The sequence below is a fragment of the Mastigoproctus giganteus genome, chromosome 9 (assembly GCF_048544385.1).
Source record: "Mastigoproctus giganteus isolate SK-2022 chromosome 9, ASM4854438v1, whole genome shotgun sequence".
In the NCBI taxonomy this organism is placed as follows: domain Eukaryota; kingdom Metazoa; phylum Arthropoda; class Arachnida; order Uropygi; family Thelyphonidae; genus Mastigoproctus; species Mastigoproctus giganteus.
This window is the reverse complement of record NC_143583.1, coordinates 58044783-58071652: the sequence shown is the minus strand read 5'-3', so window position 1 is coordinate 58071652 and position 26870 is coordinate 58044783. Positions and strand designations below refer to the sequence as shown.

General features: G+C 38.4%; 1 protein-coding gene across 4 annotated transcripts in view; it reads right to left on the bottom strand.

Moving 5' to 3' along the window:
* The window catches only part of LOC150080269 (uncharacterized), a 604576-nt gene that overhangs the window by 349390 nt on the left and 228316 nt on the right, over nt 1-26870 (bottom strand). For all 4 annotated transcript variants that reach the window (XM_090381639.1, XM_090381640.1, XM_090381641.1 and 1 more), the window contains one exon: nt 14871-14991. In XM_090381639.1, the coding sequence (XP_090237765.1) occupies nt 14871-14991 (121 nt within the window). The remainder of the gene's footprint in view (nt 1-14870; nt 14992-26870) is intronic.

The window sequence follows — 26870 nt, the reverse complement described above, 5'->3', positions numbered from 1 at the left end:
TACATTTTTTCAATTGTCTCCATATTTAATAGTTTAACCTTATACATTCATTTTAACAGTGAGATATGGTGGGGAGTGTTATTTCCCCAGTAGGCTCTTGTATAAATGTTGGGAACTGCAATTCTCTTACATAACTGATACTGTTACATAAAAAATGAATCATTACAGCTTCCAACTTTTATACATGGAGTGGGGGTAGCACTCCCTGTATCTCACAGTTAAAATTAATAGTTTGCATGTGGGGATAGTTTTAATCCCATATGCCATTATAAAAAATTCGAAAACTGTGATTCACTTACAAAACAGTATCAGTTATATACATCAATCACAATGCCTAACCTTTATACAAGGGTATACAGGAGAAATACTACTACCCCCCCCCATCCCAATGCTCCTGTTGAAAAAATCAAAAACTAATCCAATTAAATTGTAATTTCATCCCTTCCAATTCCTTTACACAAAATGGGGGAAGGAAATAGTATTTTCTCCACATGCCTTTCTGTAAAAGTTGGGAACTGTGATTCACTTACACAGAAAAATGAAAAAAAGTATTGAATACTTTTTTTTCAAGGCATTCTATATGCCTGGATTCTACACTCTGCTAGTAACATATACAGTATATATGTATATACCGCTGAAAGCATTAAATAAAAGTTATTCCTACAAATTAATGATATCAGTCAAGTTTATAATATAGTAAAATCTGGATAAGAAATTGTCACATAAGAAGTTTTCCCCTATACTAGGTTTGGTTTCTTAATACCTATTATCAACTATACAGGGTGATTCACTACCAGTGGGACAAACTTGCAGGAGGTGTAGGGGGCAAAACGAATCGGAATCACATAGCATTGCGGGGTCCAAAATGCCTTTGTCGTGCGGTATAGGACGTGGAACGGGAGGTTGCGTGAGCAGTGATCCTGCTGGAGGTCAGCATTTGCGAACTGTTTCTGTTGAAGAAATCAAGTAGCAAAAGTCCTCCGGAGCGGATAATCTGCAGGCTCCAATGATTGAACGCGTTGCAGATAGTATGAATTCATTTGGTTTGTTGACAGTATCCTCCATACAGTGGATTGGGAAATACCCAATCGTTGGCCTATCGCTCGAGTACTCATACTCGGATTGCCTTCTGCAAGATGTAGGACATTCTCCTCATTGTCTGGCATCCTCGTCGTTCACTATTGATTCATGGTACCTCTCGAGAAACAACCAGTCTTAACCTTCTCGTCATACGATAAGGAGCACGCCTATTATTATTTTTTTTTTATTATTATTAGCCACATGGTACAAGGAAGCCTGAGGCTTATGCACCAGTCAAAAAAAAATAATTCCCGAGTTACCCTGAGAGAGAGACAGAAAGAGAGAAGTAGAAAGGAATCACCAAGAAAGAGAAGAATAATGATATCCAGCTCAGGACCATGGGTTTGCCAAGCCCATACTCACCAGATGTGAGCCCCCGGGGTGCGGGAAACGTTCCTGGTACAAGCACAGAGCGGCGCGCGCGCGCCCATTACAGTCTGCAGCTGCATACGCGAGGTGCATGTCAGCTAGTTCAACATTTGAATACTCGTCCATCCTACTGCCTCGGGAACCGGTTCGCAAATGCTGACTTCCAGCGGGATCGCTGTTCACACGACCTCCCGTTCAACATCCTCTACCGCATGACGAAGGCATTTCGGACCCTGCAATGCTATGTGATTCCGATTCGTCTTTGTGCCCCCTACACCTCCTGCAAGTTTGTCACACTGGTAGTGAAATCACCCTGTATATATTGGAATGTATTATTTTCTTGCACCGACCGGGCTAGCCGTGTGTGTAAACTGCCTGCCTAGCAACCCAAAGGTCGGAGGTTCGAATCCCGCCTCGGGCTTGGATCAAAGTACTGCAAAACCTTGGGAAGTGCATTATGGCCACAGAAGCTGATGCGCCAACAACTACCAAAAAAAAAAAAAAAAAAATTTTCTTGCATAAGAAGTTTCCTAGGTAAAAAGCTTTCCCGCATAAGAAGTAAGCGATAAAGAATACACTGTGTATTATTATAATGACATTTTCCCACTTAACATGCTTTTTAAATATAGAAATTCTTTATTTTTATATTAAATAATATAAACATTTTGGCAATTGAACAAATTACTGTATAGCATCATTTTAGTTCATAGTAAATCGCTGAAGCAGGTGAAATGGCATAATTTTTGTGAATGCCTTTACAATGAGTTGACCTGATATTGCACTAGCTTGAATAGTGCAATGCTACGCCAGTGTAGAAGACTAATATTACTTATTCTCGGAGGATACCATCACCATCACCACCACCCCCGAGTGGTGGTATCCACCCAGGATTGGGGTGGTGGTATGCACTGCTACTTATTCTCAGCAGATACCACGAATAAGCAACATTAGACTTCTCCACTGGCGATTACCAACTCGAATAAGCATTGCTTATTCAAGCTGATGCTCAATATTGCACGAGTTATTCTGATATTGCATGAGTTGCCTCAAATAAGAAATGTTTATATGAGGTAGGCCAATATCAGGACAACTCGTTGTGAAAGACACCACCCAGCGGTGGATACCACTAGATACTCGGAAGATACCAATGAGTATCTCTGCAAAGAATAAGTAATATAGTCTTCTCTACTAGCGAAGCATTGCCAGGTATTCAAGGTAGTGCAATATCAAGGCAACTCATTTTGAGGGCATTCACGATATGAGATGTAACAAAAACGATGTCATTTCACCCGTTTCGGTGATTTACAACGAACAAAAATGATGCTATGCACTAACCTGTTAGATTAGCGAATTTTCCATAGACTGAGGCTTTCAGTGCTAAAACCTTTTTAGTATAAAAACATTACAATATACAGTAATGGATGTGATATATTGCAATTGTTTCATCAATATCCATAATTGGATATTGTTGACCATGTGAAGCATTTGTCATTAAGTTCTGATCATTTTGAACAGTTCTGAATTAATTAGTGGATTGTTGCTGTGTCTTATTGTAATTGTGACCTTGAATGAGTTGAGCACGCTGAATTCTGATGGGATCCTTCCACTTGTTCAGATTACGAACCTAAGGGGGCATAATTTCAAATTAAGAAAGGACAGATGTAGAATAGATGTGCGGAAATTTGCCTTTAGCCAGCGGGTGGTTAATTGCTGAAACAAACTTCCATCTGTCGTTGTGGAAGTTGATAGGTTGAATAAATTTAAGGAGGAACTGGACAGGCATTTGGAGGGAATGGTGTGTTTTTTTTTTTTTTTTGTTTTTTTTTTTGGCTGATGCTGCATAAGCTCATACATTTGCTTTCTTGCATCACATGCCACTACTACTACCTTTTACGGTATATTGAAAATTGAATTAACATTAGTAGAGGCATATGATGCAAGAAAGAAGGCTTATACAGCATCAGCCAAAAAAAAAAAAAAACACCCCTGTTTCACCCATCCATTGACACCAAATGTTCATCTAGTTCTACCTTGAATTTATTTAAGCTGTCAACTTCCACTACAACAGTTGGAAGTTTGTTCCAGCAACCAACCACCTGCTAGTTAAAGGAAAATTTCCACATATCTATTCTATGACTGTCTTTCCTCAATTTGAATTTATGTCCCCTCAGGCAAGTGATCTGGGCAAGGTGAAGAATCGCATCAGCATTTGGCTTGCTCAAACCATTCAAGGCCTTATACATCTTAGCATTAGCAAAGGCACATGATGCAAGAAAGCAAGCTTTTATAGCATCAGCCAAAAAAAAAAAAAAAAAACCCCTTATTTCACGTAATGTTTGTCAAGTTCTGCCTTCAATCTATTTAAGCTATAAACTTCTACAACGACAGATGGAAGTTTGTTCCAGCAATCAACCACCCATTGGCTAAAGGCAAACTTCCACACATCTATCCTACAACTGTCTTTTCTCAATTTGAATTTATGCTCTGTCAGGCGATTATTCTGAGAAAGAGGAAGAATCCCATCAGTATTGGGCATGCTCAACCCATTCAAGGCCTTACACACCTTAATCAGATCACCTGTCAGGTGCCTAGTCTCCAGACACTGCAGTCTGCAGAACTTTAGCCTTTCTTCATAAGAGCAACCCTTTGTTCCATTCACCAATCTAGTTGCCCTTCACTGTACTCATTCTAGAAGCTTGACATTCTTCCTAAAATGAGACCACCAGATCTGTATGCAGTACTCAACGTGCGATCTGACCATTGCCTTATACAAGGTGATAATCACCTCCTTATCCCTGACAGAAAAATTCCTGCATATTATTCACAAGACACCATGAGCTGTCTGCCCCGCTCAGAAAACTTCAAATTTCATATCTGACTGCACAATTACACACAGGTCTTTTTCATTCTCCACTACCATGAGTGTTGTACAGCATGGTTGGAATGTTACTCTAGGGTTACTCCTAGCTATATGCAGTAGCATTAGCATTAGCAGAGGCATTTGATGCAAGAAAGCAAGCTTATGCAGCATCAGCCAAAAAAAAAAAAAAAAAAAAAGTAACATAAATAAATAAAAAATAACCACTTCCACTTCACCCCTCTGTTCGTTGGAAATACCTGTCCAGCTGAGCCTTAAACTTATTTAGGCTATCAACTTCCACGACAAGGGATGGAAGTCTGTTCCACCTACCAACCACCCGCTGGCTAAAGGCAAATTTCCGCACATCTATCCTACATCTGTCTTTCCTCAATTTGAATTTATGCCCTCTCAGGTGATTATTCTGAGCAAGAGGAAGAATCCCATCAGCATTGAGCATGCTCAAACCATTCAAGGCTTTGTACACCTCTATCAGATCACCTCGCTGGTGCCTAGTTTCCAGACACTGTAATTCGCAAAACTTAAGCCTTTCTTCGTAAGAGCACCCCTTTGTGCCATTCACCAATCTTGTTGCCCTTCTCTGTACTGGTTCCAGCAGCTCTACATCCTTCTTGAAATGAGGCCTCCAGGCCTGTATACAGTACTCTAGGTGTGGCCTAACCATTGCCTTATAAAAGGGAATAATCACCTCCTTATCCCTGCTAGAAAAATTCCTATATATCATTGACAATACACCATGAGCTACTCTTGCAGCCCGCCTGCAAGCTACTCTTGCAGCCCGCCTGAGCTACTCTTGCAGCCCGCCTCAGAGAACCTCATATCTGCCTGCACAACCACCTCCAGGTCCCTTTCATTCTCTACCACTGTCAGTGTAGTACCACAGAGTTGATACGTTGCTCTGGGGTTGCTGTTTCCCATATGTAGTACTTTACATTTGTCAATGTTAAACTTAATTTGCCACCTCAAAGCCCATCTGCTCAACCTTTCCAAATCCTGTTGCAGCAGCATAGTGTCAGTAGTGTCCTTGACAACCCTGCCAACCTTTGTATCGTCTGCAAACTTGGACATTAAGCCTGATATACCATCATCAATATCATTTATAAATACAGAAAACAATAAAGGACCCAATACTGAACCCTGAGGGACTCCACTAATAACATTAGTCCACGATGAGCAGTGTCCATTGATTACCACACTGTTTTCCCCCACTCAACCATCCCTTTATCCATAGCAGCAATTTGTCTCCAATGCCACACTGCTCCAATTTGTTCAGCAGCCTTCCATGTGCAACAGTATCAAAAGCCTTTCTAAGATCCAAATATATGATATCAAAGTTATTCCCTGCATCCAGTTCCTTTGTGACCACATCATAGTACCCAATCAAATTGGACAGGCAAGACTTCCCTTAACAAAACCATGCTGTGTCCAAGCTATAACTGAAGTCTTTAGATGATCCTGTGGTGCTTCTTTAACCAATGCCTCCATTAATTTTCCTGGAACAGAAGTTAAACTAACAGGTCTATCAACTCTGAGGTTACTGCTACCCATATGTAGTACAGTGCATTCCGGTTAATTGGGCCACCGGTTAATCGGGGCAGCCGCTTATTTGGGGCAAATTATGAAGAACAGAAACAAAACAAATATTTAGTCTGAATTTGTTTCGCTTATTTGGGACAACTCGCTGCTTAATTGGGGCAATGACGGTCTTGATTGAACAATAAACTATATTTAGATAGAGCGCACAAACATCTAAATATAGTTTATTAGGCCTGGCGTGGCCCAGTGGTCAGGAGCGAGAGTGCATCGCACGTGTTCTTTGAGTGGACCGTGGTTCAAGCCCGTGACTACTAAATACGATAATTGGTGATTTATTGTAAACTCTACTGACTTGGTTGTCGTGCCGGAGTATAAACAGAATTTGTTTATTGAACAATAAACTAATTTAGATGGTTCGTAACAAAGAGATCATGTGAGCAGCAGCAGAATCAGTTATTGCGAAGTCGTGCTGTACAGTGGTTGTTTTACGTTTGTTCTGTGTTGTGGTAATCGGATTCTGAAGAAATTTTGCTTGCAGTTGTTTACGATCACAGTCGGTACATATGTATACATCTTGTGGGTTAGAATAGATTAAAAACTGTACCAAACAGTGCACTGATTTTGGTTTCCCCCTCCCCTTTTTTTCAGTACATTTAAGACCCCTGTCAAGATGCCACGTAAAGATTTGTCACTTTCAGAAAAAAATCGCTATTCTTGACAAGATAAAAAGTCAACCTCCTAACATCAGTCATCGTCAGCTAGAGGAGATAATAAAGGTGCCAAAATCTACGATTTCACGACTGCTACAGCAACAAGAAAAACTTAGAGAGAAGTGGACATTGCGTGTGGATTTAAAGAAAACATCTCATAAGCGAAAGAGGGAAGGCAAAGATCCAGACGTCGAAGATGCTTTGAATCAATGGTTTTCCACTGTATCTAAACGAGGAGTGCGTGTAAGCGGTCCTATGCTAAAACACAAGTCAGAAGAGTTGGCCAAAAAGCTAGGTCACGTAAATTTCAAAGCGACGGATGGTTGGTTGTCTCGATGGAAGTGTAGACATGACATTAGTTACAAAAAAGCACAAGGCGAGAAGGACAGTGCTGATGCTATGAGTGCTGAGCAATGGAAATGTGAAAAACTGCCAGAGTTGCTTAAAAAATTTAGTGGGGATGACATTTACAATGCCGATGAAACAGGTCTATATTATCGTGCTATGCCGGATGGTTCCCTCAGCTATCAACACATAACACTGTCTGGTTCAAAGAAAGCAATGGATCGTGTAACAGTGTTGTGCTGCTCAAACATGTCAGGAAATGATAAACTCAAACTTTTGGTTATTGGTAAAAGTGCCAAACCTCGTTGTTTCAAGGGGCTTACAATAAGCAGTTTGCCAGTTTCGTATTATGCCAATAAGAAGGCGTGGATGACCACATATATTTTTACGTAATGGCTAATGAACTGGGATGCAGAACTGCAACGGAAGTCCAGAAAAATTCTGTTGATATTGGACAACTGCACCACACACTCTAATGTAGCTGGTTTAAAAAATATTGAACTGGAATTTTTACCCCCTAACACCACATCCCTGATACAGCCTATGGACGCGGGAATTATAAAAAATTTGAAGACCTATTATCGCGGAAAGCTGGTTAATCACATCCTTGAAGCAATTGAGGAAAATCTGCTGACATCATCTTCGAAATCAATAGAGGTTAGTGCAAAAGTTTCGATGTTAAAAGCTGTACAATTTATCGCCGATAGTTGGCGAGTAATAACCAGTAAAACAATTCGGAATTGTTTTGCTAAATGTGGTTTCGCGACTAATTGTGATTTACACGCGATAAGTTGTACAGAAAATGAACTGACTTTGGAACTGCAACAGGTCCAAAATTGTGAAGAATTTTTAACGATTGACAATAACCTTCAATGCCACGATGAAAATGAAGATTATAAGGAAACGATTATTGAACAAATTGCGGCAAAACACTCAGAGACACCAAAAGACCAAGAAAATGATGACGATGATATACCTAAGCGAGTGACTAACCAGGATGCCAGGAAATGTATCGCTAAATTGAGATGTTATTTCATGCAGGAAGGCAATGAAGGCAGTCCTTTATCAGCATTAGATACCTGCGCCGACTTTGTTCAATTGCAGTCCATAAAGAGGACACGTCAGGGTACACTTCATAATTTTTTCAAAGTAAGAACCCTTAAGTAATGTGTAACCTTTGCCTGACACGGACATTATTCTGTACTGTATCTTCATTTTACACATGTACATACGTACATTTTGTTTGCTTTTAGCTTTAGTTATTTTTAAATAAATGTTTGTACCAATATAACTTAAATACAGTGTGCTTCCTTTAAATACCACATTCCCTTATTTTATTCATACCTTTTTTGCCTCCGTTAGAATGTGCTTTTCAGCTCATTAAAATTTCGCTTAATTGGGCCAAAGTGATCTGTCCCGATGTGTCCCAATTAACCGGAATCGACTGTACTAGCTGCAGGACCGAACTGTCATTAGTGTCCTTAACATAATTACTTGTGTCGCCCTTTGATCCTCCTTTGTGAATTGGGGTCACATTTGCAAACCTCCAGTTGATGGGTACCTCCCCTGGGTCCAAAGAAGCTCTCATAATTATGGGTACGGCTTTGTTTACTTCCTTTGCTGCCTCCTTTAATATAACTGGATAGACCCCATCCACCCTAGGTGCCTTTTTTATGTTTATCCTCAACAATTTCTCCTCCCTTTACTCGCAGTTATTACAAAATCATCTAGCTCACTGCCAGAGTTTAACACACCTCTGGCATTCCCCTCCCTGAATAACTCCTCATGGGTGAATGTAGATGCAAAATACTCATTTAGTTTGTTAGCCACCTGAGCAGGATCATCAACTGTTGAACCATCAATATCAAGTGGACCAATTTGATTCTTCCCTTTCATTCTAGAGTTTACATAGGTAAAGAATTCGTTGTTGTTTTTCTTTGCATCCTTTGCCAAAGATTTCTCATAATCTGCCTTTACCTGCCTAATCTCCTTTGTGACTTGGTTACAGACCAGCTTATGTCTATCATTGACTTCCATGTCACCCATTAATTTATATGTATCCCATGCATTTTTATCTTCTGCCATATGTCTCATTAGTTCATCTGACATCCATTTAGGCCTAAACCTTTAACAATATTTTTAGTTGGTATGTAAAGCCTAGTAGCTTTCAAAATAAATTCTTTGAATGCTTCCCATTTTGAATTTGCTGTTGGTAGCACCATCAGTGGTCCCACAGTATAGAATTTAAATACAGTCTCAGATCACCGTAGTCACCTTTACGAAAGCAAAAACCCTTCCCTTTACCCCTGATGGTAGTTACCTCTTTGAGTAAATCCCACTTCAGCACACTGTGATCACTACCACCTAGTGGTTCCTTTATCTGCAGATTTTTAATGCATGAAGAATCACTACTGATAATCAGATCAAGAGTATTACTCCTGCTAGTTGCCTCCCGAACATGCTAATGTAGAAAACAATCATCCAATAAATCCACAAAAGCCTTGTTAGTGTGTGAGCGACCAATTCACAAATTCCAGTCAATATCTGGGAAATTAAAATCCCCCATTATAAGACTCTCTGATTTACTGGCCCACCCTATTTCCCTGTACAGTTTCTTATTATACTCATCACATTCATTAGGCCTATAACAAACTCCTACTCTCAATTTTGATCTCCCAATGCTTATGTCATACCAAACTGACTCGACGCTGCACTGTCCAGCGATCTCGACTGGCTTCACGTCCTTGGATTTTATGTGTTTCTTAACCGCAATGACTCCCAGCAGTCTCTGAAATACCCTGCATCTTGTTTTACAGGCTGCTGCTCATTCCAATAGAAGCAGTGCAAGAATCACTTTCACCTCTGCCAGTGGCTACTGTTAATCTGTTAGTCCTTGTATCCCCCAAAGCTAGCAGTTTTCCGACTCAACTAACACTGCCTTGATATCATCAGCAAATATTCTTGTACCCTTTCTATTTAAGTGTATCCCATCCCTGTAGAAGTAGTCTCTCCTGTTAACAAGTACAGACCAGACTGAAAAAAAATTTGTAGTATTTGTATGTACCATATGTAGTACTTGCATTTCTCAATGTTAAACTTCAGTTGCCAGTTCTCAGCCCATCTGCACTTCTCCAGATCCTGTTGCAGAAGCATACTATCATTCCTATTACTAATAACCCTGCTTACCTTTGTATCATCTCCAAACGTTGACATTAGGCTTGATATACTTCAGTATCATTAATAAATATACAAAACAAGAATGGGCCCTACTAATACCATTAGTCCATGAAGAGCAGTGTCCATTGATTACCACACAGGCTTCTCCCACTCAACCATCTTTTTATCCATTGCAGCAACTTGCCATTAATTCCATACTGATCCGATTTGTACAGTAGTCTTCCATGTGCAACAGTATCAAAAACTTTCCTGAAATCCAAATATATGATATGAAAATTATTTTTTGCATCTGCTCCTTTGTGACAACGTCATTTTATCCAATCAAATTTGTCAGACAATTGCTTCCCCTTAACAAACCAGTGCTGTGTCTGAATTATTACTGCAGTCTTGTCTAGATGATCCTGCAATGATTCTTTAACAAGTAACTCCATTATTTTCCCAAGACAAGAGTCAACCTAAAGGTCTGTAATTAATCTTGTCATCCTCTAATTCGCTTTGTGAATTGGAGATACATTTGCATATCTCCAGTCAATGGGGACTTCCCCTGAGTCCAAGAATGCTCTCATAATTATGGTTAAGAGTTTTCTTACTTCCTTTCCCACCTCCTTTAATATAACTGAATAGATCCCATCTACCGCAGATGCCTTTCTTACGTTTAACTTCAGCAATTTCTCCACCATTTTTCTCTCAGTTATTATAAAATCATTTAACTCCCTGTTAGAGATTGATAAACATCTGGCCCTCTCCTCCTTGAATAACTCCTCATGTCTGAATGCAGATGCAAAATACTTTAGTTTAGCAGCTATCTGAGAATGATCATCTACAGTCAAACCATTGATATCAAGTGGACCAATCTGATTTATCCCCTTCCATTTATAGTTTATATAAGTAAAGAAATCTTTGCATCGTTTGCCAAAGATTTCTCATAATCTGCCTTCGCTTGCCTAACCTCTTTTGTGACTTGATTAGAGACAACCTTATATCTACCATAGGTTTCTGTCTCACCTGATAATTTATACGCATCCCATGCATTTTTCTTCTCTGCCACAAGTCTCGTTAGTTCATCTGACATCCATTTGGGCCTAAACCTAGCACATTATTTCTTAGTTGGAATAAAAAGCCTAGTAGCTTCCTAGATTACTTCCTTGAATGCTTGACATGTAGAAGTTGCTGTTGGTAGCATCATCAGTTGTCCCACTGTATAGAACTTAAAAAATCTCTGAGACCACTGTAGTCACCTTTATGAAAGCAAAAACCCTTCCCTTTACACTTGATGGTAGTTACATCTTTTAGTAAATCACACATCAATATACAATGATCACTTCCACCTAATGGTTCCTTTATCAGGAAATTCCTAATGCATGAATAATCACTGTTGATAATCAGATTAAGAGTGTTACTCCCTCTGGTTGCTTCTTTAACATGCTGCTGTAGAAAAGAAGCATCCAAATCCACAAAAGCCTTTCTATTGTGTGCATGACTAATCCCTAATATTCCAGCCAATGCCTGGGAAGTAAAAATCCATTATAAAACACTGATTTACTTGCCCCCTATTTCTCTGTATAATTTTTTATTGTACTCATCAGATTCCTTAGGCCTATAACACACTCCTCCTCTCGTTTTTGCTTTCAGGGTGCTTATGTCACACCAATCTCACTCAACACTGCACTATCCAAGAGATACTGCTTCTCATGGCCTAATGTTATTAGTGGTGTCCCCCAGGGTTCAGCGCTGGGCCCATTGTTGTTTTGTATATTTATCAATGATATTGATGAAGGTATATCAAGCCTAATGTCAATGTTTGCAGATGATACAAAGGGTTGTTAAATAACAGTAATGACACAGGGTTGTTAAATAACAGTAATGACAATACAGGTGACCCCCGCTTAACGCTGATCATTCGTTCCGGAAAAACAGAGCGCTAAGTGAATCCACGCTAAGCGAGCGCCGCTTTCCTATAAGGTAACATATGTATTTGTGAGCTGCAGTCGGTGCCATAGGATATTTCCTAATCAATAATAAACGGTAATGAAAAGATGCACAAATGTCGGTCAAAATATTTAATATTCAAATATTTGCACATATAAAATATTTTGCATTACATACGTATAATTATGTGGTAACTACTTGCGTATCAAAAGTAAACTTAAACTTCCAATTAAAATAATGAATTTAATTGATTTAATTTAATGGATGAATTTAATCATGAAAAATGTGTGGATTTTGAGTTGAACTTTGGCCCTCTTCCAAATAAACTAAAAGGGGCATTAATTTTAAATCCCCCGCAGCGTTACCACCCACCAATAAAGTCAACCGATCCTTCGCCTCTTTGAAACCTGGCATGTTTTTTTCTTCTTTCAATATGAAACTTCTTTTAGGCATTCGTTTCCACAAAAGTCCTGCTTCATCTATGTTATAAACTTGTTGAGAAGTATAACACACAATACCCCTCTTCAATAATTTTAACAAGTTCTTTTTTGAAAGTTTCGGCTCCTTAATCTGCACTAGCGGCTTCTACCGAGCTTTCTTCAAATCATCATATTGGCTAATCTCTCTCTCTCTCTCTCTCTCTTTTTTTTTTTTTTTTTTTTTTAATATTTAACTTAACTGAATTCTGCATTGGAATATTATCTTCAATAAAATTAGTCTTTCCATTTCAATCCTAATAGCCGGCCTAGCCCTAGTTGCTTGCAGTGGAACAGCTATCTTTCCCGCTGATAAAATTAATTATTTATTTTTTTATAATTGTTCTTACAGTTAAATTTGCGAGTCCTAAATTATGGCACACATCCGCTTGTCGTTGACCGGAATCGATTCGCTTCAAAACGTCTAATTTAATTTTCAAATTCACTCTTTTTCTTACATTTATAGTCTTCGTACTGCGCCCAGACGTTGTTGCATTTTCATTCCTGTCGGTCATTATTAGCTCTTCGAAAATGTAACTCCGTTGGTTACGATACAATGTTCAAGTAAACTGTCCGTTACGCACGATGTCTAATACTGTACTGAGTGATGACTAGACTTCGGATAAATGCATATAACGCAAATATTACAAGCAATATACATGATCATTTTTTTAAAATGTTGATCTCGGAACTACGTAACAAGTGACTGTACTGCAATTAAATTAGTGTGCGAGAAAATTTCACTGAGCGTGGGAAAATTGCTCAAGTTGGCGTGGGAAACGTTTTAATGCTGTTTTGCTATTTATTTTCAAGGTATCAACTCCATCAAATGAAACGATTTCGTTAAATATGTCAAAACTCTAATCTGTAAAAGAGCGTTATAGTGATCTGTGACAGCGTTATAACATAAGAACAGCGTTATAGCGAATCAGCGTAAAGCGAACCGCGTTATAACGGGGGCCTGCTGTATGTTGCTGCAACAGGATCTGGAAAAGTTGGGCAGATGGGCTGAGAACTGGCAACTGAAGTTTAACATTGACAAATGCAAAGTACTAACCCCAGATAAATGTACCAACTGGGTGGTGTTACACTCAGGGCAGTGGAAAATGAGACCTCGGAGTAATTGTGCAGTGCAGACAGGCTGCCAGAGTAGGTCATAGGGTGTTGTCAATGATATACAGAAATTTTTCTAACAGGGATAAGGAGATGATTATCCCCTTGTATAAGGCAGTGGTCAAGCCACACCTTGAGTACTGCATACAGATCAGGAAGCCTCATTTTAGGAAGGATGTAGAGTTGCTAGAACGAGTACAGAGAAGGGCAACAAGAATGGTGAGGGGAACAAAGGGCTGTTCTTAAGGAGAAAGGCTTAGGTTCTGCAGCATCTGGAGACTAGACACCCGTGAGATTATCTGATTGAGGTGTATATGGCCTCGAATGGATTGAGCAGGCTCAATGCTGATGGGATACTTCCACTTGCTCAGATTACAAACTGGGGTGGCATAAACTAAAATTGAGGAAAGACAGTTGTCAAATAGATGTGTGGAAATTTGCCTTTAGCCAGTGGGTAGTTTATTGCTGGAACAAACTTCCATCTGTCATTGTGGAAGTTGACAGCATAAATAAATTTAACACTGAACTAGACAAACATTTGGAGTGACCATGTGGGCGAAATGGGAAGTTTTTTTTTTTTTTGTTGATGCTGTATAAGCTTGCTTTCTTGCATCCTATGCTTCTAATAATGCTAAATGTCAAAAGTCTAGACTCTTGGTTTTTAAGACTATTCTGATTCTTTTATAGACGATAATACAATCTGGGAAAAAGTTGTTCACTTCCTTTCTTCCTTAGGGTATGTTTTAAATAGTTTAATTTTTACCTTTCACCTTTTTTTTTATGAATTCATTTTCTTAATTTACGAGTTTAGAGGCGAGTACTGCAAGGATAAGCTCTGGTAAGTAATTTTATAGGGCAAAAATAACATTATGAACCTTATTCCATATTTCTTCTTCAATTCTTGTCATTGTGGACCATGATAAATGTGATCTCATTTTGTTTTCAACAATAAGGGGAAAAAAAAAAATGAAATCCAAATACATAATAGCAATCAAATAGCTTGGTCAAACATGACATTGCTTCCCAATGCAACTTTTATTTTAATCGTTGATTGCTCATCTGTATTTACGTTGTTTATATTGGAAGTGGCAACACTAAAATTATCAATGATAACATTAAGGTTTAAACATTAATACAAACTCAATGGTAAAGAATATGGCTGGATTTTTTTACTTTTCCTAGCTGCTCAATATTTGTACACATTACTTAAATTTTATATACAAATTTCGACTTGAAAATCTTGAATACAGAACCTACCATCCAACCAGGAGGACAAAAGCACTTGCCAGTAACATGGTCACACGTGCCACCATTTTGACAAACGCACTTATTGGCACAAAATTCCCCATGAGTACCTTCTGGACATTTCTCGGAGCACCTTAAAAAAAAAAAAATAATAATAATAATAATAATAATAAACAATAATTATAATTAAATATATATAAATAATAATTAATATGTACATATTAATGCATAATAAATAATTAATATATACATATTAATATATAATAAATAATTAATATATACATGATTATATAACTAAATGTGCATATGCGTTTATAACATAAAATAAAGCTGCTTATGCTAACTTTCTTTTTCAGTCTCACTTGAAACCTTTTCTCAGGTTCAATTGCAAATGTGAGTCCATACTGGCATTAGCATCAGTAGAGGCATATGATGCAAGACAGCAAGCTTATACAAATTCAGCAAAAAAAAACAAAAAAAACAAGAAAAAAAAACCATTCCCATTATTTCACCCATCCATTCACTCCATATGTTTGTCCAGTTCTTCCTTGAATTTATTTATACTATCAACTTCCACTTCCACAACAACAGATTTAAGTTTGTTCCAGCAATCAACGACCCGCTAGCTAAAGGCAAATTTCCACACATCTCTTCTACAACTGCCTTTCTTCAATTTGACTTTATATAATTTATTATCTGAGCAAAAGAAAGAGTCCCATCAACACTGAACTTGCTCAAACCATTCAAGGCATTATACACCTCCATCAGATCACCCAGAAGGACCATATAGTTTCCAGATGCTGCAATATGCAGAACTTAAGCCTTTCCTGATAATGGAAACCCTTTGTTTCCCATAACCAAACTTATGTCACACCACACTGACTGAACATTGTACTGCCCACCTATGTGAATTAGATGCACTCTCTTAAATTTTATGTTTCTTAACTAACTGCATAACTAACCCCTCTTATCCTATCCTGTCTATCCTTTCTGTACACATATTAGTCCCCAAATTCCAATTCTGCATTGCTTATATCCATATGGCACCACTTCTCTGATATCTCAACAATATCTTGACAAGCACTTCAAATTCAACAAATTTATTTACTATATTCCTAGCATTGATGTACATGCACCTGTTCTTACTCTTAGTTACCTAACACAGCCCATGCATTCACTTGTTCCATGATGGTTCTCAGCAGTTCTTCTAACCCCGAGCAATTTGCTTTCCAAGCTGGTTCTCATTCCAATAGAAGCACTGCAAGGATCACTTTCACCTCTGTCTGTGGCTACTATTAATCTATTAGTCTGTGAATCCTTCCAAGCTAGTAGTTTTCTGACACACCTAATACTGCCTCAATAGCATCAGCAAATATTCTTGCATCCTTTCTATTCAAGTGCATCCCATTCCTGTAGAAGTAATCTCTTCTGTTAACAAGCACAGACAGCACTGAAAAAAATTTTACCCCATGAGCCTTGCATAATCTCTCCATGACCAAATTGATTGACAAGGCTCTCTTGTTATTTACTCCTCCCTATCCTGTCTGGGCCAAATTGCAGATACCTTCAAATTTAACCCCAGCTCATGACTTTTTTCAGCATTTACTTGTACTTGCTAAGGAATTCCGCAGATCTCCTAGTATCTGTCCATTAGTGCCAATATGTACAACAATATCACCTTTTGTTCCTTTAAAAGATGATATCCACACTAAATCATCAACATTTTGCCCCTTGCATGTCTGTCCTATTCCATAACCTGGAATAGGACCAGTTTACGGTCTTTCCAAACCCCAAAGGCCTATTTTTCAAATAGGCCTTTGGGGTTTGGAAAGTTCTGACTCATGATAACTGCAATAAAACACACCAGCCGTCTATGACTGAAACTTTATTAAAATAACAATAAAATAAGACAAGGTAAAATTTGTTATACAAATAAAAATAAAATACACTGACTGTAAAGTTAAAAGCGATAAAATGCTAGATGAAATTAAAATCGATAAAAACAGGATAACGCCCATGCTCAGTAACACATGCGAGCCGTAAACCTGCTGATGTTATTTAAGTTAAGTAACAGCAACAGTAATCAACTTTGTCAACAAACAGTAACCTTTGATAGTCACCTTTGAAAACTACAGTTGATTTTATCACTTTTAATTTCGCATATTTTAATTTTATCTATCATTTCCCTGACCATCTTTGAAGTCTGTTCAAGTCATACTGAGGGAGGGAGCACTGCTTGACACTGATCATTAACGACTCTGCCAATCTTTATGTCATCAGCAAATTTTGACATCGCACTTTCTATCCCTTCGTTGATGTGATTTATGAAAATGAGAAACAACAGTGGTCCAAGAACCGATCCTTGAGGGTCTCCATTCCTGACATTACGCCAAAGCATACCATTAATCACAACCTTCTGCCCTGCAGCCACCCAGCAATCCTAATCTGTTCAAGCTTATACAGCAACCTTTCATGAGGGACCGAGTCAAATGCTTTGCTAAAATCCAAATAAACTATGTCGAAATTATTCCCTAAATCCAGCTCATGAGTTAACTATTTCAAAATAGCCTACTAAGTTAGTTAAGTATGATTTATCCTTAACAAAGCCATGTTGTGTCGGTCCTTCAGGATGCCACATCTATCTAAATGTTCCTGGATTACACTCTTACTCACTGTCTCTAAGATTTTTCCTACCACTGAAATCAGACTAACCAGTCTGTACTTACTTAGACTTCACTCTTAGAACCACTTTTGTATATTGATGATACATTGTCACTTCTCCAATCCTGAGTCCAAAGATGGACTCAGGAAGTCCAAGGAATTTCCTGAGTCCAAAGATGCCCTTGTAATTAACCTCAATGGTTCAATACACTCCCTCAAAACTATAGGGAGTATGTCATCAACTTTGGGAGTCTTACTTGCCTTTATGCTCAAAACGTTTTCTAATAAATAGTCATCTGTAATATCAACATCACTAATTTCTTATGGTTCAATGTCACTCAGACAGCCTCTTCCATCAGTAAAGACAGATACCTGTTGTAGGCTTCAGTACTTTTCATCGCTCTGTAACTGTCCCATGCTATCTTTTTCTGCTCTGACCAACAAGCTCCACAGTCATCCATTTCAGCATCCTCCTCCTGCAATATTTTCTTAAAGGCAGGTACGTATGCATTCGTGGTGCTTTGTGCTCTAGTCTGCAGCATGATTTCTGTTTAAATACAATTCATTAACAATGAAAATTAATAAGAGTAATAAATTTAATTGATTAAATGACAATACTACACTAAGCTAACAGATTCCTAAATGCAATAACACGTATTACACTATATAGTTTTGCAGTATACCTTAGCATTAGCATTAGTAGAGGCATTTGATGCAAGAAAGCAAGCTTATGCAGCATCAGCCAAAAAAAAAAAAAAAAAAAACCACTTCCACTTCACCCCTCTGTTCATTCAAAATACCTGTCCAGCTGAGCCTTAAACTTATTTAGGCTATCAACCTCCACCACAAGGGATGGGAGTCTGTTCCACCAACCAACCACCCGCTGGCTAAAGGCAAATTTCCGCACATCTATCCTACATCTGTCTTTCCTCAATTTGAATTTATGCCCTCTCAGGTGATTTTTCTGAGCTAGAGGAAGAATCCCATCAGCATTGAGCATGCTTAAACCATTCTAGGCTTTATACACCTCTATCAGATCACCTCGCTGGTGCCTAGTCTCCAGACACTGTAATTTGCAAAACTTAAGCCTTTCTTCGTAAGAGCACCCCTTTGTTCCATTCACTAATCTTGTTGCCCTTCTCTGTACTCGTTCCAGCAGCTCTACATCCTTCTTGAAATGAGGCCTCCAGACCTGTATACAGTACTCTAGGTGTGGCCTGACCATCGCCTTATACAATGGAATAATCACCTCCTTATCCCTGCTGGAAAAATTCCTGTATATCATTGACAATACTCCATGAGCTACTCTTGCAGCCCGTCTGCACTGTCAGAGAACCTCATATCTGCCTGCACAACCACCCCCCAAGTCCCTTTCATTCTCTACCACTGTCAGTGTAGTACCACAGAGTTGATACGTTGCTCTGGGGTTGCTGTTTCCCATGTGTAGTACTTTACATTTGTCAATGTTAAACTTCATTTGCCACCTCTCAGCCCATCTGCTCAACCTTTCCAGATCCTGTTGCAGCAGCATAGTGTCAGTAGTGTCCTTGACAACCCTGCCAACCTTTGTATCGTCTGCAAACTTGGACATTAAGCTTGATATACCATCATCAATATCATTTATAAATACAGAAAACAACAATGGACCCAACACTGAGCCCTGAGGGACTCCACTAATAACATCAGTCCACGATGAGCAGTGTCCATTGATTACCACTCTCTGTCTTCTCCCCTCAACCACCCCTTTATCCATAGCAGCAATTTGCCTCCAATGTCACACTGCTCCAATTTGTGTAGCAGTCTTCCATGTGCAACAGTATCAAAAGCCTTTCTGAGATCCAAGTATATAATATCAAAGTTATTCCCTGCATCCAGTTCTTTTGTGACTGCATCATAGTATCCAATCAAGTTGGTCAGGCAAGACTTCCCCTTAACAAAACCATGCTGTGTCTGAGCTATAACTGAAGTCTTGTCTAAATGATCCTGCAGTGCTTCTTTAACCAGTGCCTCCATTAATTTTCCTGGAACAGAAGTTAAGCTCACAGGTCTATAATTACTTGTGTCAGCCTTTGATCCTCCTTTGTGAATTGGGGTCACATTTGCACATTTCCAGTCTATGGGTACCATCAAGTTCAAGATATATAATATGCTATATAGTAATACCCCAACTTACGCGAACTCGGAGTTACGCGGTTCTTGATTTTTTCGTTTGGCAACACTGCCGCCCACTATCTTCAAGGTCGTTTTTCATATGCTATCGATATACAGTGCGACGGTGGAGAGCAAGAGTGAAAGATGAACAAAATTCAACTTTGCTGCCGCATGAGCTGCACACACATATACAAGAATTTGCATTCCAACTGTCATATTTATATGTGTGCATTCGAATTCATGCTCAACTTTTGTCGGAAATTACAGTACATCGTTTTCACGAATAAAAAAAAAAACTTTCCAGGCTTTAAGATTTCCAAAGGCCGATTGACAACGATGGTCGGCGGGAATGCAGCTGGTGACTGCAAGTTAAAACCTCTCTTAATATATCGCTCAGAAAATCCAAGAGTTTTAAAAAATATATCTAAAATTAGCTTACCAGTGATTTGGAAGTCAAATCATAAAGCTTGGGTGACAGCTTCCGTTTTTGAGGACTGACCACTTCATAATCGAAGTCAAACGTTATTGCAAGTCTAAACAGATTCCATTTAAATTGATCCTTCTTATTAACAATGCACCCGGTCACCCTCCTGCCACCCTAATTAATTTCGACCGACGTGTGAAAGTTGTGTTTTTGCTTCCAAACACAACCAGCTTGCGTCAACCAATGGACCAGGGAGTCATCAAAACATTCATCGCCTACTACACGAGGCGTTCATTTGCATGTCTGAATGAAGCTATGAGACAAAATAGTGAGATATCTGTTAAAGACTTTTGGAAACAATTCAATGTTTTAGATGCCATAAGAATCATTGAAGAATCTTGGGATGAAATTCACAAAAAAAACATTGAATGGTGTCTGGAAGAAACTTTGTCCATTTTTTTTTCAAAAACGAGATGAAAGCAATGCCAGAAACTGATCATGTCGCTCATATGATAGAAGAAGTTGTTAATCTTGCCAGGCAATTAGATTTGGAAGTCAATAGTGATGATGTCAACGAGCTGTTGGATTCACAATAGTGAGGAGCTGACAATGAATGAGCTCATAGAGATGCGTGAGCAAAACGTCACTGAATTATCCGACACTTCAGACCCAGTTCCACCAGAAAAGCACATGACAATTGCAAGCTTGACAGAAGGTCTCAGCTCAATTGAAAAGGGCTTAAAAATTTTAGAAAACAGACCACAACGAAGAACGCGTTATAGATACAAAGCAAGGAATAAAAAATTATTAGCTTGCTACGAAGAAATTCTGTGTGAAAAAAAGAAGGCGCTGTGTCGTCAGACGAATTTGTTAGATTTTATGAAGCCATCGACATAGAAATAACTTTTTTACGTAACTCATTTATTTTTTAATACATAATTTGTATTAATATGTATAAATAAATGCAATTTTATTAAATATTTTTCTTTTAAACTAGTGTTTTTGTTAGTCCTTGGTCCCAATTAAACAAAATTTATATGTATTTATATGCAAAGTTGTACCCCGACTTACGCAAATTCGACTTAAGTGATTTTCGTCGGACCCACCTATCGCGTAACTTCGGGGTATTACTGTACTGTAACAATCGCAATGTTATTAATTAACATAACTAATGTTAAATTAGTTAAACAATGTCAACTTGATAATAAAAAAATTATCCTACTAACTCCAACCTATGTGATTTGAACTTTAGAGCTACATATTTACCAAAATTTAAAAAGTAGATAAGATATTTAAAAAAACAATTTGATAAGAAAATAGACAAATTATGCATTTCTTTCCTCACATAGCATTAGCATTAGTAGAGGCATATGATGCAAGAAAGCAAGCTTATTCAGCATCAGCCAAAAAAAAAAAAAAAAAAAAACCCTCTCCCATTTCACCCCTCCGTTCGTTCGAAATACCTGTCCAGTTGAGCTTTAACTCAACTGGACAGGTAGGAAAGCTCAAATGGACATAGATAACTATCCAATTGACCTTTTCTGTATTACTGTCTTCGTGACTATTTGAGCAACAGGACGGTTATGGTAGGAACTAAATACAAGGAGTCCTCATGCCCGGTGTCCAGGGGCTGCCAACAGGGCTTTGTCCTTGGCTCACTGTTCTGGTAATTCATCATGGACTAACTGCTAACCACTGAAATTCTCCATGCCACACTTATTATTTTTCCAACAACCTAAGTGGTGTTTTACTCACCAGAATCCACTACTTACCACAGGGACAAGAACATCACCTCCTAGACACAAAGGAGGAGTATCAAGCCTTTTCAGATTATGCACAGGCACTGTTCGCGAGGAGGAGAAACCAAATGGCCACAGCCCACTACCATTATAACCAAAGAACAACTGTCCTTCAGCTCACTTGGACTGGGACACCAGAAATGACCCACCCCCAAGAATTAGAACACTCAGGAAACAAACTATACCAAAATAGACTAACATGGATGGGACCCATGTCCCATGAATGACAAATGGAGATGACTACCAAGCTTAGACATCCCACCAGCTGGGTCTGTGAACAAGACACATTCCTGAGAACTGCAAGACTTAGGAAATAAACTACACTAAGATAAAGGACTAACATGGACAGGACCCAGGTCCCACAGATGACAACTTGGACATGACACCAGACTGGACACCACCAACAGGGTCATTGTATAGTTTTCCTGCAGACGCTTGTTGGCGATCGCACCGGGCTCCCTTGCCTGGTGCCTTTTCACCCTATTAGGCTTTTCTGCTACTGCAAGCAATTATAAACAGGTAATAAACTCCATGTCATTGCATTTGCGAAAATACCGATAGCTGGAATTGTGTGGTTTTTTACGTTATTATGGTGAAATGTGTTCCCCTTTACTGAAATATTCAATCGTATAAAAAACATAAATAAATTTTCAGAATCTTCTCTTCATTTCTTTTTTTTTTTTTTTTTAAGCTTAGTAAACTTGTTACTCTGCGCAAATCATGTTAGTTGCAATTTGTGCATTCTGTTAAAAAATGCTGATGCATGCTATTGAAATTTATAAAGAAAAGAGTAGATTATCTTGGGAACAAGTGCCTCTTGAAGCATTTCCGAATAAGACGACCCTTTGTGCAACAAACCAATGAGTGTCGAGCCAATAATGAGTGATCAAGGAGTGTGCATGTAGTCGACAAAGAATAAATATTCTTTAACATTTGTAAGTCAAAAATAATTTCTTTATTATTTATAATTTGCTTGATTTTACAGACTACATTTTCATTTCTTTGGATAAATCATTGTTTAAACATAAACTAATTAGCTAAGTAATTTCATTGTTGAGAACGTAACCCCTATTTTTAACATTATGTCTATGGGAAATAAATTCCCTCTTTACGAGCACACGCTAGGAACAAATTAACTCAAAGTCGGGAACTACCCATACATTAAATACAGAAAATTTGAACACTGACCATTGTGACAACATGCAAGAATTCTTAAGTGTGATGCATGTCTATATTACTCTTCTCCCCACTAACTAGCAGTGTCTCTAAACCCTTAAGAGATACCACAGCTGAGCAGATAGGGGCAAGAGTGCAGTGTGCACACACACACTCTTTGAGTGAACAGTGGCTCAAGCCCATGATGATTAAATACGATTAACAATCGTATTCATATTTATTTTAACCTCCTGACTTGGTGGTTGCCAGAGTATAAACAAGAACTTTTTTTTTTTTTGTACTCTCAATGATACTGGCAAAAACAACCCTTGTACTACCTTTATTCAAATGAATACTGTTTCTACAAAATAGACTCCATCTTATCTACAAGTGTGGTTCATGTTGCTATAAAAAAAAAAACAAAAAAACTTGCAGATACCTCAAGTCTCAAGTTAATTGATAAGGCTTTCAGCATATAATCACTCCTTATTGTACCTGGGCAGAATTGCAGGCACATACACTTTTGGACCTAACTTGGGGAATTTTTTTAATCCCATTCCAAACCATTACAACTCCTCCAGTAGCAGCTTGTACTGTCAGTACACAAGAGGATAGCATGAGTGCCTTGTGTGGTTTCTTCCATTGGTGCTGAAAAATACAAACTGGAACTGAGAGTTGTTTCCACATGACTTGTCTCCATTACGTGTCTATCGATTCCATTCTTGGTATCAAAGCAACTTGTATTTTCTGGTTGGTGGCTAAAAAAAATTCCATCTGTTAAGATTTGCTACTTCCTTAGTACATTCTTCGTAGCCGAGTGGTCAGGAGCGGGAGTGCAGTAGCACACGCTCTTTGAGTAGACCGGGGTTCAAGCCCCTGACTACTGAATACGGTCGATCTGCCAACCCGCACTGGACCAGCGTGGCAGATTATGGTCTATTTCCCTCAGCATGAATTGTTGAGGAGGCTTCCATCCTGCAGTGGGTTGATAATGGCTGCAATTTACTTTACTAGTACATTTTTTGTACGATTCATTGCTTAGTGCAGTACTGGTATCCTGTGATGTTCTCATATGTAAATAGATCCCATTTTTATGGGATCTATTTACATGTGAGAACATTACAAGATAATTTCAAGACAAGACATCACAAGACAAGATCCTTTAATATAACTGGATAGATCCCATTCACTTGGGGTGGATGGGATCTATCCAGTTATATTAAAGGAGGGAGCAAAGGAAGTAAGCAAACCCTTAGGCATAATTATGAAAGCTTCCTTGGACTCAGGGGAGGTCTAAATGGACTGGAGATGTGCAAACGTGTCCCGAATTCACAAAGGGTGACACGAGTAATTACAGACCTATTAGTTTAACTTCTGTTCCAGGGAAAATAGTGGAGCCACTGGTTAAAGAAGCAATGCAGGATCATCTAGACAAGACTTAAGGTTTAACATTATAGTTCAGACACAGCATGCATTTGTTAAGGGGAAGTCCTGTGTGACAAATTTGATTGGATACTATGATGCAGTCACAAAGGAACGGGATGCAAAAAATAATTTTGATATCATATACTTGGATTTTAGAAAGCTTTTGATACTGTTGTACATGGAAGAATACTATACAAATTGGAGCAGTGTGCATTAAGGGTAAGTTGCTACAATGGAAAAAAGGATGGTTGAGTGGGAGAAGACAGAGTGGTAATCAATGGACTCTACTCTTCATGGACTAATGTTATTAATGGAGTCCCACAGGGTTTGGTGTTGGGTCCATTGTTGTTTTCTGTATTTATCAATGATATTGATGAACACATATCAAGGTTAATGTCTAAGGCTGCAGATAATACAAAGGTTGGCAAGATTGTTAATGACAGAAATGATAGTACACTACTGCAACAGTATCTAGAAAAGTTCAGGAAATGGGCTGAGAGGTGGCAACTGAGGTTTAACATTAACAAATCTAAAGTACTGTATATGGGTAGTAGTAACCCAGAGTAACATACGAACTGGATGGTACTACACTCAGGTAGAGAAGAATGAAAAGGACCTTGGGTAATTGTGCAGTCAGATATAAAGTTTTCTGAGCAGTGCAGACAGGCTGCAAGAGCAGCTCAATGGTATCATGTTAATGATATACAGGAATTTTGCTAGCACGGATAAGATGATTGTCCCATTGTATAAGACAATGGTCAGACAACACCATGAGTACAGCATACAGGCCTGGAGGCCTCATTTTAGGAAGGATGTAGAGCTGCTGGAACAAGTACAGAGAAGAGCAATGAGATTGGTGAGTGCAACAATGAGATTGGTGAGTGCAACAAATGGTTACTGTTACCAAGAAAGGCTTAAGTTCTGCAAATTGCAGCGTCTAGAAACTAGGCACTTGCGAGGTGATCTAACCAAGGTGTATAAGGCCTTGAATGGTATTCACCTGAGGGGAGATAAATTCATACTGAGGAGACAATTGTAGAAGAGATGTGCAGAAATGTGCCTTTTAGCCAGCGGATGGTTGACAGATGGCACAAACCTGTTGTATTGGAGGTCAAGAACTTAATTAAGTTCAACGCAGAACTAGACAAAAATTTGGAATGAATGGGTGGGTGAAATGGGAAGGGTTTTTTTTTTTTTTTTTTTTTTTGGCTGATACTATATTGATTTACTTTCTTGCATCATATGCCTCTACTAATGCTAATGTAGCAGTTAATTGTTCCTTCATCTGGCAATAACTAACTTTGATAATCTGCCCCAGAAGTTAGTCACGTTGCCCCAACAGCACACATTTTTACCACAGCTGCATCTGTTCACTGAAATTTTCCAGGTGTTTTGCAATTATTTCAGTCTGATTGTTTAATGCAGTATTTTATGATTATCTTGTGGGAATGGGAACAGTAAGAATATTCTGTTTTTTTATTTTAATTTTTAACATTATTATTATCTACATATTTGTTATGGAAGCCGTTTTCTTTACTCTGTCAGTGTGAACAATAGGCTTAACCGGTTGGGTTGGAAGTGGTCTCAAATTGAAGCTATTTCTTCTTAGGTGTGCACAAAGTTATTAAAGTTTAAAAATTCCGAATAGTTTTATTTTACGGAACTGCCAGTTCTGTACTACAAACGAGAATAGTTCAACGTTCACTTCATAGATGAAGCCACAGGAAGATGTTAACTGTTAAACAGTTGACTAAGTTGATAAGGCATTTTTTCTGATTTGCCCATTAACTATTTAACTGATTAACAATTTGCACATTCGCACAATTGTGTCCTTTGTTCTGAAAAAAAATAATAAATAAATAATTCTCTACTAGTGCTGCCTACCTTAAAAGAAAGAACTAATCATTAGGATTCCAATGCACTGCTCAGTCACTATATGTCCCCATGTTGCACACCAGGAGCTCATACACTCATTGCCATTTGTTACATTTAATAAGTTTAAAACGTATTTGAAATGAATTTGAATTAGATCCTAATCTATTAGTTCATGACAGCTTGATTCCTTTTATTTTTGGCCATGGCCTTACTTATGTAAATGCTGTTTCATTGCATGCTATTCTGCCACAAAAAATGCCAAGTGTAAAAGAATCAATTTAGAAATTTTACAAATGATGCCTGGTGATTCATTACAATATAAGAGTTAACACAATTATATCTGAAGAACCTTTGCAATATCCAATCGAATTCCTGAACAGCCTGAGTTTAAGGGGTTTACCGCCCAACATTTTGGAGTTGAAGGTAGGAGCAGTTGTTATTTTACTGAGGAATATGGCAATTTCAGAAGATTGATCAACGGTACAAGACTTATAAGTCAAATTATGCATCAGAATTGTTTGG